The 15,158-nt window shown below is 42.9% G+C and overlaps 1 protein-coding gene across 1 annotated transcript in view; it reads right to left on the bottom strand.

Moving 5' to 3' along the window:
- Nucleotides 1-15,158, bottom strand: part of NOX3 (NADPH oxidase 3) — a 55,882-nt gene that overhangs the window by 26,255 nt on the left and 14,469 nt on the right. Inside the window, exons 7-9 of the mRNA XM_064487110.1 lie at nt 11,978-12,107; nt 6,261-6,353; nt 4,211-4,464 (exon numbers count right to left, since the gene is read on the bottom strand). Of these exons, the coding sequence (XP_064343180.1) occupies nt 4,211-4,464; nt 6,261-6,353; nt 11,978-12,107 (477 nt within the window). The remainder of the gene's footprint in view (nt 1-4,210; nt 4,465-6,260; nt 6,354-11,977; nt 12,108-15,158) is intronic.

Here is a 15,158-nt window from a genome sequence, read left to right as displayed (position 1 = left end):
CTCCTCAAATTAATCTTAATTAATAAAGCTTTATTACAGATTGATATATGGAAACAGAAGAATAAAAATAAAAGGTCATTAACTAGAAAGTGTTAGTATCTCAGCCCATGATAGATTATTTTATAAATAATTAGCTAAGGGGAATTGAGAGAGAAAAAAATGAAACTGTCCATGGTTAAAATGTCTTATTGTTAATTGTTTTGATAATTAGTTGTATCTGGGGTTTTATTTGACACTGATTTTAAAAGATAACAAACGAAGAAGAATTGTGTCATATAAGCCACAGAAATGTATAATAAACGAATTTCTATATGATTAGAAATGAGAATCTAAGCTGAAGGCAGCAGGAGGAAATACTGAGTCCAATGTCCCGTCTAATACAGTGGTCCTTCCTTTCACATCGCCGAGAGCTGAGCACTTTCTGATGTTAAACTGCAGGGCTCCTAGTACCATCTAGGGGCAGGTCTAAGCACGGGACGGTTTTTTCTCCTGTCTCACTGATACCTACCTTCTGCTAATTCATGCCATTTGCCTTCCTGAGAAACACAAACCAGGTCTGTTCCCTTTTCTGCATCTCAAGACTTTAAACAGTTGATCTAGCTATCATGACACCCAACTGTCCTTTTTTTGGACCAAAATATCTCCATTTCTCAAGACCTCTCACAATGCTGAATGGGCTTCCTTTGCACAAATTCTTGTTTCTCAAGTTCACTCAGTTACTTCCTGCCTGCTTGGGGTACACATTCTAATAATGCAGCTTATAAAACGAGTCCCCTCTCCAGCATCCATGTGACGCTGTTCTTCATGGCTTCTGGTCAGCAGCATCCCCACCCTCCTCATCAGCCTCCGGTCTTGTCTCTCTGCATCCAAGACTTTTATTGATCCACATCTTCCCTGACTGACCATCACTTTCCTTGTCACCTCTGTGGCAGATGACCTTTCTTATTTTGCTAATAATAATGGTAGCTTAACTTTTTTTTTTTTACTATGTATTATGCTAAGGGCTTCATACGGACTCATATTTAATCCTACACAAAGCCCTACATCCTATAATTATCACCTCTTCTTACAGACAAGGAAACTGAGGCAGGTCTCAGATACATTCTGCAAGATCACACGCAAAATCGGGCTTTGAACCCAGGCTGTTGGACGCTGGAGCCCCTGGCTCTGGGCAGTAGGTTAAATCGCTGGAAACTCTAGTACCGACTCCGAAAAATTCCTCCATTTTACTTCAGAAGGAAAGGTCTTTAAGAAGAGCTCACATGCCTCCTTTTTCCTGAGCTCAGAGGAAAAGCCTCCCTGCTCTTTGTTTAGCTTTCCTTCTCCTCTTGGGCTCCTCAGGTCCTGAGGCTGGATGAAATCCTTCTTGGATCCAAAGCAGTGCAACAATGATGGTGCTCTCCCAAGTGTGTTTGATTGAATCCAAAATTAAAGCAGTGCTGAGAGGTTAAATCATCGAAGGAAGTTTGATAAAATTCTGATTCTTTATATGCTGAAGATTAAACAAATTCTAGGTTTTTGGAGGGTTTACTACTAATCTGTATGCCAACACATACATAGGGACAAGGGGCAAACAAATTGAAGAAACTGAAGGGAAGTTGCACTGTGTACCAGGACTCATTTTTATTCACTCAGTTGCCATCTCCAGTGCCTAGAAGAAGCCCTAACCCTTAGCTGGCACTCAAGTGCCAGCTAAGGGTTAGGGCTTCTTCTAGGCACTGGAGATGGCAAAGTGAACCAGACAGGGTCCTTTTTCTCGTGGGACTTCCATTCTTGCATGGGGAGGTAAATGAGACAAATAACAAGCTGACATTTAGTATGTCAGGTGGAGAGGAAGAAAGTAAGGCCTGGGCATAGTGACCAGGAGTGTGGAGACTCTGGGGAAGTGAGGGAACAGCTGGACAGAGATCTGGGGAAGAGTGTGCCAGGAAGAGGGAACAGCAATGGCAAAGGCACGGAGGAAAGTGTGCTTGGTGTGGGAGAGGAACAAGAGGCTGGAAGAATGGCTGAGTGCAATGAGAGGGGTTGGAGGGGGCGGAGGAGCCCAGGGAGACCTGGGGGCCAGATCACACCTGGCCTTGAGCTGAAGATGCACTCCATAGACAGAAAGCATGTGACTATGGAGAAACATGTCCAGAGCGCCTGTTGGGGAACTGGCTGAAATGCTAGCTGGTTCTTGAAGGGGAGGGTTGGTTGACAGAACAGACGACTATATACTTTCAGAGCAGAAGCCAGTCTAGCAAACAGGATGAAGGTATCCATCTTGGCAATGCCGAGGGAGGGCTGGGACCAGTGTGTGTATATATGTGTGTGTGTGTGTGCACACAGATGATGTCTGTACTTGGTTTGTCATGGTACCACCTTTCAGTACTCATGTTTGAAATGAAGGCTGTGGCTCCACCCACTGAGACCATCAAGCCCAGTGCTACGTAGTTATAGCTCAGTGTCCCACGGGAAGACAGAAGGAGGGACAATAAGCTGATTAGAGTCTGTGCCTTATATTTATTCTGGTGCCTCGTTTACCACCTGTAAATATTTGTTAAATTAAATGAGCAGAAGCATCTATTTTGGGTCCAGGTATTCATTCCCCGTCGAGTATTTACTCTGCACCCACTACGTGTCAGACCCTGTTCTAGGCCCGGGACGTACAGAGGAGGACAGACAGCACCCTGCCCTTAGGAAGTGCCATTCTAAGCCAGTCCTCACAGTGTTCACCACAAAACGTCTTACAGCCGTGGCCACTGCCTGGCGGTTCCTGATACCCTCCGAGGCTGGCTGGAGAGGGGATTGCTTGACACTTCTTTTGAAATATCAAATTCTTTCACAATGTTTCTTGAAACATTTTTTGTCACATTCCTGTTCTTCTGGGACAAAGCCCCTAAACATGGGCTTTGTGTGCTTATGGAGTAACCCTGCAGTAGGAGTGAGACTCGACTTTAAGCCACTGTTTACTAAAAGGCTCCAAGGCGAGGTGATTTACTGGGACTTCCGTCATGTCCCCAGGCTTTTCTGAATAGGTTGTTGTTTTGGATCGAGTTGTGTCCCCAGTTGATATGTTGAAATCCCAACACTCAATACCTTAGGATGTGACCTCTTTTGGAAATAGGGTTGCTGCAGACGTAATTAATCAAGTTAAGATGAGGTCATTCAGGAGGAAGGTGGGCCCTTCATCCAGTATGACTGGTGTCTTTAGAAGAAGGGACCACCGAGACCCAGACACAAGAGGGGAGGACACCATGTGACGACAGAGGCAGAGACTGAACTGCCGCAGCTGCAGCCAAGGAGCTTCAAGGACGGCTGGCTAACCACCAAGAGCTAGGAAGGGCCAGGGAAGGATTACTTCTCGTGGCTTTCAGAGGGAATTCAGCTCTGCTGACGCCTCGATTTCAGACCTGCCGTCTCCAGAACCGTGAGAGAATCCATTTCTGTTGCTCTCAGTCCCCCAGTTCATGGCACCTTGCTACGACAACCCTAGAAAATGACAGATGGTGTCCGTGCTCTTCCAGCCTTCTCAGATCTATCTCTTCTCACATCCTCCTTGTAGCAAAGCTAAATTACCTGCTCGCACGCCAATGCTGAGTCCACTAGACCGCTTGAAGCCTGAGAGACTGGAGGCCGTGTTTTGCCATCTCTGTATTTCTGGCACACAGTGGAGGCTCCTTAGTTCTTCTGCACACACACCTGTGGGGCTGCCTGAATGCACCACTAACTTTCTTGGTTCAGATTATTTTGTGATTTTTATGATTTTTATCTTTCAGTCTAATTGTTTAGCTCTTTCTCCAGAGTATGGGGCCCGCGAGATTAATTTGGGCCATAAAGCACCCTTCTTATGAAGACCTAACCTTCCAAACTTTACAAATGTAGCTGAGAAACCTCCAACTGTGACAGCAAAAAGTTCATAGGGCTGCCTAACTCATCACAGCTGCTTATGATTCGCCAAGTCATGTTTTGGAGCCTGGAAAGCAAAATGTTCCCTTTCCCCGGATCATCACCTGCCTTTGTTGACCAGTTGTTTTTTAAAGAAATGTACTTGCTTCTCCTAGAAATCTACTGAATTACACTTTTTTAATAGAGATTCTCAATTTTTAAAAACGGATTCAAATTTACCAGTGAGAATCAAGATGTGAAATTTGTTAGCCTGTTGATGCTCTGCAAGGCCTTACTTTTTCTAATATTCTAACTTACACGTAAAAAAGAAACGGGTTCCCACCTGGGCAGGCTCCGCGGCCCCTGCAGAGGCTGTCCGTCTGCCCCAAAGGCTTTACACAAAGCTTCTGTCCAGTCTCCTGCTGCCCGGACGTGCACACTGAAGAAATCCTCCTGGGGAGCGGAGGTGAGGGTGAAGGGGTGCCACTCCAGCGAGGATATGGATGGGCACTGGAGCAGGATGTACTGCCCCGGCACCATTTTAAAGTTACGCTTTTTCATGCGAAGTTCCAGGACTCCAGATGGATGGCTTACCACCTAAATCAGAGCGAGAGAGTTCTTTTTCTTTTCACTCAGGTTAAATAAGAAGAAAATGACCTTCATTCCATCAAAGATTTCAAAAATGTTTAAATCAGCTTTTTTTGAGGGATAATTTACATATACCATTCGCTATGCATTTCCAAGCATTTTTTTTTGCCCTCCCTTTGAAGTCTGGGTTGGCAACTCCGGTAAGAATGAATTGATCTCCTTCAGAGTGCTAGGTCTGGAATCTGGGCAGCTGTGCCCAGATGTGAAGTGGTGTCGGGCACGTGACTTTATGTCTCCGGCGGCCACACTTTCGGTTAGCAGGCCCAAGTAATTTCAGACCCAAGAGAATATAAACTAGTATACCATACGTAGCATTTAATTATGCTTAACGTTATTAAAATCATCATGAATTAATGTCATGTTTTAAAACATGGGTCCAGTTTGTTACCGTTTCCAATGAAGGGCATTTTTCTAATCCCTTGTGAATTAACCCCAGGATTTCTTCATTATAATTGAAAAACAATCTTCAAACTCAGCCTGAAATGGTTGGTTGGTTTGGTTTGGTTTTCATCAAGTCTCATCCAATCTCCTCCCAAAGCTCCGAGTTTTAGATGTAAGAGAGCACCATTGCTTTTTAAAGGGCTCTATAAATTGCTGCTTCCTGGAGACAAAGAACTAATTTCCCTTCTTAGCGTTCCCTCTTGTTTCCAGGCCCCCAAGTCTTCTTTTGTGGCAGGAGGTATAAGGGAGTGAAATCTAGTGTCTAGATCTTGTGACAGTATTTTTCCGTTCAGCAGAGAATTTCACAGCATTTTCATCATTAATTCCATTTCTCCTCCCCCTACTGATACTCGTTCCGATTCTGCTGTTAAATGGTCTCCCTAGTAACAGCTCTAGTAGATTTCCAGAAGTTTTACTGTCTGGCTTTTGATACAGCCTGATATCCTTTGGTGCTTAACTTAAAAACAGCAACCCAGAAACAGCTTAAATCAGAAATATGAAGCAATTTCTAGGCATCTGCTTTCATGAAGACAGTTAAAGAGATAGAGTATTCTGTTGTTAATCTTGTATTAGCAAAATCTTATGGGTTTGGTTAGCAGAGAATTACTTCTGTGATGTTGAAAAACTGGGGGGAGAGGATTGGGTAACTTTTCAGTCTCCTAGGCATGGGTTCTTGATCTAACTGCTCACATCTCCCTCCAACATGAGGCAAAAATTGAAGAGCCGTGAAGAGGGATGGCAAAATTGGAAAACACTATCACCATGCTTTCATTCACTAGAGTACTGCCCCTTAAAAACCCTTCATCTCCATTTTGAACCCTCAGCTCCCTTTCTCCCTCTAAACGTGAGGCTGACTGTTCCCCCACCTTCTGCTTAGTGATTCCAAGTGTGAGTGTGTGTACTTGAAAATACATGTTTATTATTTACATGTTTGCAACCTCCGTGCCTTTATGTGGTGGAGGAAGTGACTATACTCTAAGTTGCTATGACCAAGATAAAGCACACTCAGTCCCCCTGCCTTTCCCCCTAGAGAGAAATGGAAATAAAGAGAAACAGGGGTGACTCCAGCGCTGTAACACCACCTTCATCAGAATTCTGTGTACCAGTGCGGAGCCCTGATCCCTGTCTTCAGTAAAACGAGTCACACTAAAAGATGCACAGGATACAAGCAATTATTAGAACAGAAAATGAGCCTCTAAATTACAGACCGTTCTGCAATAAAAATGGCAAATTAAAAACTTGGGCTAATAAAAAATTTTCATCTACACTCAGGTTTTTATTCAGACATAAACCTACATACCTACCTTGGTAATGACAACCTCTTGTTGAAATCGCCAGCACCTAATTATTCTTTCACATGCATACAGGACCACGGGGCCTAAAACCCATTTCCAAGCCTGCAGAGAACAGCAGAGAGAGGAAAAGGAAATGAAAATAGAATCCAAATATTTTCAATTTGAGCCAATCAATATATAACATGATGGGGTTTAGACATTTTCCTTTAACTTTGGGCCAGTTATCAACTACAAGGATGTCTCCTTGTATTAACTACTATAACATTCAATTATTCCTTGAAGTCTACAAGCTTATTTAAGAGATTAAACTCTTCTGTATTGGTTTTTATGCTTACTTGATCAATGGTGCCTTTATGTAATTAGAAATAATTGAATTTGCAAAGAAGTAAGAAAGCAGATTGATGTTTATGTTACGTATGATAGGGTCATAAATGCTCCCAAACTCAGCCAAAGTCAAAGGCTTACAAACCACATTAGTGAATCAACATGGGGCATAAGAAATCCAATAAAAACACTTTTTAATTTTGGGGGCCAAAAATGCATTACAACTTGGGGAGGGTCTGCAAAGCAACTCACGCACCGACACCCACACCCACACCCACACCTACAAACACATGTGCACAGCCAATGTTATTTGGAATAAAACATAAAACTAGTTTCTCAGCACTTTAAATGTAGGTTGGCAGAATCAGAACAAAAGCCTCAACACTTGTCTGGAGAATTGTGACAAGGAAGATTTCCATCGTGTTAACCCCTTATGCATTATCGACGCTCAGTCTACCAGCAGGCTACCCTTGTAGCAGGGGTCGGGTGACAACAGAAGGTATCTGCTTCCCCTAAAAGGGGAGGAAAGGGAACTTAAAATTTTGAAGATATAAACTAGGTTTGATGTCAAAGAACCTTCTGAGGCATAGTCTCTTTATTTCACAGAAGAGGAAACTAAGGCTCAGCCAGATGAAACAAACTGTCCAGGGTCACAAAGGCAATAAATAAGGTCCCAGTGAAGACGTGAACCCCGGTGGGCCTGACCACCCGCCTGTCCTCTTCCCATGTAATCTTTCTGTCCAATGCTGACATTGGAAGGGACACTTACTTTATAAAACATTTGAGACTTATTAATTCATTGAATTTTAGGATGATAAGGGTTCTTGGAAATCTACTCCAGTTTTTTTAATTAAGGTATAACTGATTTACAGTGTTGTGTTAGTTTTTGGTGTACAGCATAGTGATTCAGTTGTATATACATACATATATATATATATATATATATATATATATATATATATATATATATATATATATATATTCTTTTTCAGATTCTTTTCCATTATAGGTTATTACAAGATATTGAATATTATTAATAGTTCCCTGTGCTATACAGTAGGTCCTGTTGTTCATCTATTTTATATAAGTAGTTTGTATCTGTTAATTCCTAACTCTCAATTTATCCCTCCCCCTCTTCCCCTTTGGTGACCATAAGTTCATTTTATGTCTGTGAGTCTATTTTTGTTTTGTAATAAGTTCATTTGTCTCATTTTTTTTAGATTCTATGTATAAGCAGTATCATATGATATTTGTCTTTCTCTGTCTGACTTACTTTACTTAGAATGATAATCTCTAGGTTCATCCATGTTGCTGAAATGGTATTATTTCACTCTTTTTTATGGCTGAGTAGTATTCCATTGTGTATATATATCACATCTTCTTTATTCATTCATCTGTCAATAGACATTTGGGTTGCTTCCATGTCTTGGCTATTGTAAATAGTGCTGCTATGAACTTTAGGGTGCATATATCTTTTTGAATTAGAGTTTTTGTCTTTTATGGATATATGCCCAGGAGTGGGATTGCTGGATCATATAGTAAGTCTATTTTTAGTTTTTTAAGGAATCTCCTGGAAAAAAACATAACACTCTGGGAATGGGTGTTAGTTGCCTAGGCAGATAGAGAGAGGTCAGAGAGTCAGGACTAGAATGCAAGCCTTCTCTTCATTTCCCTAAATCCCCTCCTTGGTATTCTAAATCCAGTGGACCTTACTCTTGGAATACTATCTTAAGAGCAGGAAGGGCATCCCCTTCTCTTGAATTCAGAAAGTCACTAAACCTTTACTGATTGACTCACCATCTTCCTCGCTCATTCCTCCCCTACCCATTGTCCTGCTCTGTCTTTTCAGTTGACAGGTCACAAGCCCTTCAGCATCACTTTTGCTTTTGTTGTCTCTCTTGTTTCTTCCAAATCTCTTTTGTTTATTTCTGGGTCTGTCTTCATGGCACCTTTTCTCACCTACATCAACCTTCTCTGCTTTTTCCCTGGGAGCCTCTTGTTTGCCTGATAAAGGCTCGATTTCTGTAGGCAACACAAAGCAATTTGACCCACTTATTCTTTTTCTGCCTCAGTGGGGTTCAGCAACGTGTTCAGAATATCAGAGGGAAGAAAACCTTTTGTCCACCTATGCTGTGGGTGAGGCGGTGATGATGATCAGAGTAAGGGAAAAAGCAGGAAGGGGTAGACTTGAAGGATGGGGTTGGACCAAAGCAGCGAATCCTTAGGTCTCTGATGCTCGAATGAACCAGAAAGTATTTTGAAAATTGGTTTGGCTATTTACAGAAATGATAGCAAGAATGCCATTCTTTCAATATGAGCTTAGAGAGAGATTTGCAAAAACACTCATCTAGTCTGTACGTATCTTTACAAATAATCTTCCACGCCCGTTTTAGAAAAGTTTGAGACATCACACACTTCATTTTGGTGATGTCAAATCAGTCATGGTCTCTGCTTTTTCCATGTTGATAAAACAGAATGGATTATTTTTCTTTGTACAGTTATTCAGGAAGGAGAATGTGAGCTATTAATCCTCCACTCCGTCTCTATCTGGTATAAAAATTGTTCCAGGAGGAGAAAACCCAGTTTAGTTACACTGTGCTCCTCATGGAGCCCCTGGAAGTTAGGGGGAAGGGAGAGGGTGGCCAGAGATGCATATGTGAAGATCATCCTAGCAGTGAGGACCAGGAGAGGCAAGAGTAAGTGAAGACGCGGAGGCACACCCCACAGCAGGAGGAGCACATGGCTAGCGAGGTTGAAACTGGACTGGGTCTCAGAAGACCTGGCTTCTAATCTTGGGGGCACCATCCCTCACCCCATGCCTTTAGGAAAATCTTAGGTCTTTTTATGTTCAAATTGTCTATTTTGTAACATGGAGAGTTGAAAGAAGCTATTATTTGGGTTCCTTCCAAGCTCTTAAATGCTTTACTCACAGAGATAAATATAAATATATGTACTTGTAGATAGCAGCGGAGAGCTGACCAAATGAGGAGTGAGATTCAGAATGAATGTTGAAGAGAGCAGAGGTGAAAGTTCACGGCCACAGAGTTAGGAGCTCTGGCTCCTTGATGTGATTTTGCGAGGAAAGCCCTTTGTGACCGTAGATAAGAAATAAAAACTCCTTGGACTTCAATTTCTCCATCTATTAAATAAAGGGGCAGGGCTATTTAGTATCTAAGTTTCTTTAATGCTAAAATACTCTGTGGATTCTTAGCTTTATTTTTTCTTCTCCAAAAATACTCAAAAAGTCATGGCACAGTGAGTATTTTATGATAGAAATAAAACCATGTTGATTTAAAAGCTGCAGTAATGAAACTTGTTTCCTCCACTTTCACTCCTGGTTTTTCATTCCTACCAGAAAATAAGAACATGCTGGCTTTGATTTTATTTTATGTGTGTGTTTATGAATGGCCTCTTTTTCTAGACAATGAGATTTCCAGGGGCTGGAACCACATCCCTGAATCTTGCTTCTAGTGCAACGCGGAGTATAGAACAGCCACTTGGCAAATGTTTGCTGAATTGACTCTGCCTCGGTTACAGCTTTTCCCTATACCGCTGACTTCATTCCCTAGTAATTAAAAAAGTGTCAGCCGTATCATTATTATTATTTGTTAATGTTGTGGTTAAATGAAATAAGATGCTTTTTTAGCCCAGGGAGACCGGGCATCTTTTGAGATGGATTGCAAGAGGAATTCTAGAATCTGGAGTCCTGCTCGTGTCTGTGAGTTTGGGTAGAAGGGAGGAGTGAGACAGGAGGGGGGGATGGGGATTGCAAAATATAATTTGTTCCTTTGCTTAGTTCAGTTTGTATGAGGTGGTGTACAAAGCATTCTCAGCCCTAGCATGGGTAGAGTGCACCACTGAAGGTGAACTGATAAATATTCTATTAAGAAAAGTGCCATGAAAATGCACCGAGTTCAGAGAAGCAAAGAGGAGGAGATGAAGTCCTGCAAAGAGGAGGTGGGGGTGATGCAGTGAAGTGCGGGAACTCTTTCTTGTCCTTCGGATGCCTTTTGGATTCACAGTGTCTCTAAGGCATCGGAGAGAATACTGTACAGTTCAGCCAAGCGGTAATTGCACAGCCCACACATGCTTTGAATCAGGATCCATTAAAAATAATGGGAAAGAGTGACAACATGAGTTTGGGTGTGCAAGGAGGTGTAGCAGGGGAGAGGGAACAGAGAGGTGGGTAAGTTCCCCCCTTTTAATGATAATTAATGTCAGCATCCACTACTGGGAGCAGGCTCTAGTCTGTATTCATGAGGTGTGGGAGGGTATTGATTTTTTTATGGAGACACTGTAGCTGAAAATTTGAGAGAGGCATTCATGTTCCTCATTAATATGCAGGCTGGGTAGTGGCTACCGATAGTTGAGTTTAAGACACAGACAATCTATACTGGCCATTAAAAGAACCACAGTCTAATGGACACATCTATTCCAGTTCTCTCAGTTTTAAACATTCTTCCTAGCAATTTCCACCCTTAAAATCCAGTGCTTAAATTAATATAGTTGAGGATTTTGGAAAAAGTCAATCACTATATTCCTCATAGGTTGATGACTTAATTTCCTGAATCTTCACCATTTATAGACTATACATTATTATCCCATTTTTTTATGATACATATTTTTTGACACTTGTTTCCTTCTAGTTTTAATCTGCTGGCTTTGTTTACTGGCTTTCGTGCCTTACGCAGCTGTCCCAAGTTTTGCATTATTCTAAGACACCTGAGGAGACCAAAGAAGATTATTATTTCTATTTATCTATGCCACCTACTCCAATGCTTACAGCATACCTGGGAAACCATACTTTTGAGATCTTGTGGACATTATCGTCTACTCTAATTAAGTCTATTTTGAGCAAATATTGTCATTATTTCAGTTTTAGAGGCTTAGTTAGAACAGGAAGTCGATGCATATAAGCTCAAAATGTTTCCATCTCAAAAATGGTGGAAAGAAAGAAGGCACACTTATAAAGAGGGCACGATTCTCATTTGGTTGTTGCTTAACGTTCCTTTTTGATGGGATGCTGTTAATTCTCAGAAAGGAGAGGGGAGATGCTCTGGGGGCAGGGGAGCTGCGCGCACAGAGAGTGGGGGTGGGGGCGCGACCAAACGGCTTGCTGACTCCCCCAGAGACATTACTGTGCTTGGGGGACTATGAATTCCCACACCCAGACATCCATTTTTAAATGTAAGTAGAAGAACACATTTCCAAACGAACAGAGTGCTTTTGGCAGTAAACCTCTCTTAAAATTATCCATAACTCGATTTCTCCATTAGCACGCTTAATAAAGAGTTGGCTTTGTCTAGGGGTGACATGGGCTGTTCTTTTTTCAAGCCTATAAAAGCTCAGCTATTTCAAGTGTGGCGACAGCTATTTTTAAAAGCGCCTGGGTTCATTCTTACCGAAGGTTCCTTGCCAGAAAATTGAGGCGCGGGGCACCGGACCGCTGTGTGCCACTCGGCGTGGTGATCTCTGCAGAAGGTGACGTTGTGCCGCGACAGACTCTCGGGGGTTTGACCTCGGACAATCCGCCTTGCCATTAAACAAAACAAAACAAAACCCCCAAGTTTGAAATTGATTTTGTGCAGTCTTGTGACACCACAGATAGTATTCTATGGTGGGCTCTGGAATAACCCTTCCTCTGTCTTGAAATCTGGGCTCTGGGGCATTTCCCTTCACATCTTTAAAAATAGGAATTTAAGTAGTTTCCAGTAACTTTGAAGATCCCAGAAAAGAAGTAAGTGCCCCTCTGTGGTATCCTGTGTTAAATTGAAAGTGTCTATATTAGAGAATTCATAATGAAGGAAAATTGTTTGAACACATCCTTTTGTAGACTGTTGAATTTAATTAGGTTACATCTTGTCCTGATTGCTGATTTGGGCTAATTGGCTAACTTTGTGTTATGTGGGTCTTCTTCAAATATATTGAACTTTGACCCTTCCTGGTTTGTTTCTGAGCATCTAGAAGTTGTCAAGTGAAGAAGTCAAAAGAAGTGCCCAGAATAATGGTATTTTTCCCCCCAGTGACCCCTAGCAGGCTTAGTATTTGACAGGGTCAAAACTGGTCAGCGTGAAATGTGTCTTCAAGATGACATTGTTGAATTTGAGAGTGAAAAAGGAAGTTGGCCTTTGTGAGCAGAGCACTGGATTGAGAGTCCAGTGATCCTGCCGGACTGTATTTGCCACAAATGCAGTACCGATTCACCTTCGACAAGTTGCTTAGGTACAAATTCCTCCATTCACCCATCGGTGCACAGGCTATGAAGCATGTCACATCAGGGTCATGTAATCTAAGACCTGCTCAATTCCTAGGTGTTTATGAATAACATACATTGATTTATTTTTGAGGAACATGGCCCCCACAGGCTGAGAACAGATAGCATCACGCAGTGCAGGTCCTGGGTAGCCTGGTGGAGTGACATGTCCTCTGCTGCACGGTAGGGCCTAGGATGAAGCTTTGGCAATGCCCTTGGAAACAAATCCTGGCCTCTGTCCCAGCCTGTCCTCTGGAAGTCATCCAACTTGATAACATCCCTCTGAGTTAGATGAGCAAATCTATCTGTGAATCTCCCATGAGCAAATGATGCCCAGACACGGGAAGGGTGAAGAGAAAACAGGAGCAGGAGGAAAAGAACCCATAAATTTTAACACTTTCGTTCTCAGGCCTTGGGCAACCTTTCTTATATTATCCAAAGAAACCTCAGAACACTTCTCAAATGCAGTTAAGTATCTTTTTAAAAATATTACACTTTTTATGTCTTCATCTATGCCATCCCATAATAGGAAGATTAGTGAGCTTTAACACATTCCAATAATTCCTACTTTACTTGGCGTTTTGTATAGAATTTGCAAATTACTTTCTGCTGTAAACAGTAGCTGTGGAATAGTTCAAGCTGAGAAGATTAAATGAGGCCCTGATCCCCAAATAAGCCTTTCAACTAAGTTTAAGTGACTAAAAAATTTCATCTTATGAAATGTTATTTCGATATTAAAAAATATCTCCTGTGAAACACAGCCCATGGAAATCCTCCTGTGCTTCTGCTATGCCCCAGTGTGGGGATGCAGGGGAGGAAGGATCAGGGCGAGGCCACTATCATTTCTGTGAAGAGGACTTGCAGTCGCACGTGGATATGACGAGCTTCCCGGATGGACTACAGAGGTTAACCCCCTGGCCTCGGCAGAAGAACCCACAGAGGAAGGAAGGCCTGGCAGCCTTTGGGGTGAGACACATGCCATCCAGCCCACCCCCCAAAGACAGAAGTCAGGATGAGGGATTACACATTCCAGAGTCAACTACAGATATTTTAAAGTTAAAAGGAACTAGAAAGCCTTTAGTCAGGCAGCAGCAGCATAAATCTGCATATTGAGTAGGTTAGGTTTCTAAAAATCAGCAGAGGAATGGCGGTGTTTTAGGGTCACATATGCCCCCCAGGGGCAATTTTTCCTTCTCCCATGTCTGTGTGTCAGACAAGCTAATGGATGGTGTGGGAGCTGTTAATCCGGCAGGGGCAGCAGCAGAAGGGGACCCCCTTTAAGAAGTGGGGGGCTGGGCTGGGAGGAGCATCTAGTGTGGGTGGGGGGAGACTGGAGGAGGCGGTTGACCTGTGGAGGTCAGATCTAGAAGAGCTGCCACGGGGTCCCGCACGGGGCCACAGTCACCCCGTAGGGTGTGACTTGCTAGGCCACGCAGTCTCTGTGGCCATGTGTTTGCTCCTCCAGATCCCACCCCTGAGACCAGGGCCCTCGGCCCTCAGCAGCTGCCGTGGCGGGAGAACGCTGTGCAGGACCGGGTATCCTGCCGGTGTGGGAAGCGGCAGGAGCGCAGCTGGTAAAGCCACGTGAGGCTTTGCCGTATCACCAGCCACGTTCCTGCAAGTGTCGACGCGTGTTTTATGCAGGAAAGTAGAGGTGTGCTTTCTGCACCGGAACTTTTCTCCGGGGCTTGTTACGAGTAGAGGTTTGGTAGTCTGAAGACTGGTGTCTTAGGTCTGACTCTGCCGTCTATTTGTCCTGGGATCTTGAGTGAATCACTTAACCCTCTGAGCGGCCATTTCCTCCTTATGAAATGGGGATAACAGCACCGTCTCCACTGGACAGGACTGTTGTAGGGGTCAAACTGATCATGCGTATAAATGTGCCTTGAAAATTTAACATAGGGGAAAAGGCATCAATTTATGGAATAATTAATATGGGACAAACTAGCATACAGACATGAACTGGTTAATTGGCCTAGAGCCATTTTGGTAATATTTGAAGAATTAAAAACATTTTATTTGAAGGTGCAATACTTTGGGTGCTGCTCTAACTTCCCGATGAAGAAATTAAGTGTGTCAGGTGGGTGTTGAATACCAGACCAGCATTTTATGGGATGTTTGAGCGAAAAGGAATCCTAGAGGTCAGATGGGGAAACTGAGGTCCAGAGCATGTAAAAGGCTTGCATGTGGTCACTCTGATGACTAGTGGCAGAGCCGAGGTCAGACTGGCCATTTCACACACTGTCCCCTCCCCCACACAGGGTTTCCTAGTGATGATTTTGGTCAAGCAGAAGTAAAGTCAGGTTTCAAAATTATATATCCTGATTGAG

This window comes from Camelus dromedarius, chromosome 6 (genome assembly GCF_036321535.1).
Source record: "Camelus dromedarius isolate mCamDro1 chromosome 6, mCamDro1.pat, whole genome shotgun sequence".
NCBI classification, from domain to species: domain Eukaryota; kingdom Metazoa; phylum Chordata; class Mammalia; order Artiodactyla; family Camelidae; genus Camelus; species Camelus dromedarius.
The sequence above is the reverse complement of the archived record's forward strand: the minus strand, read 5'-3'. Positions and strand labels throughout refer to the sequence as shown.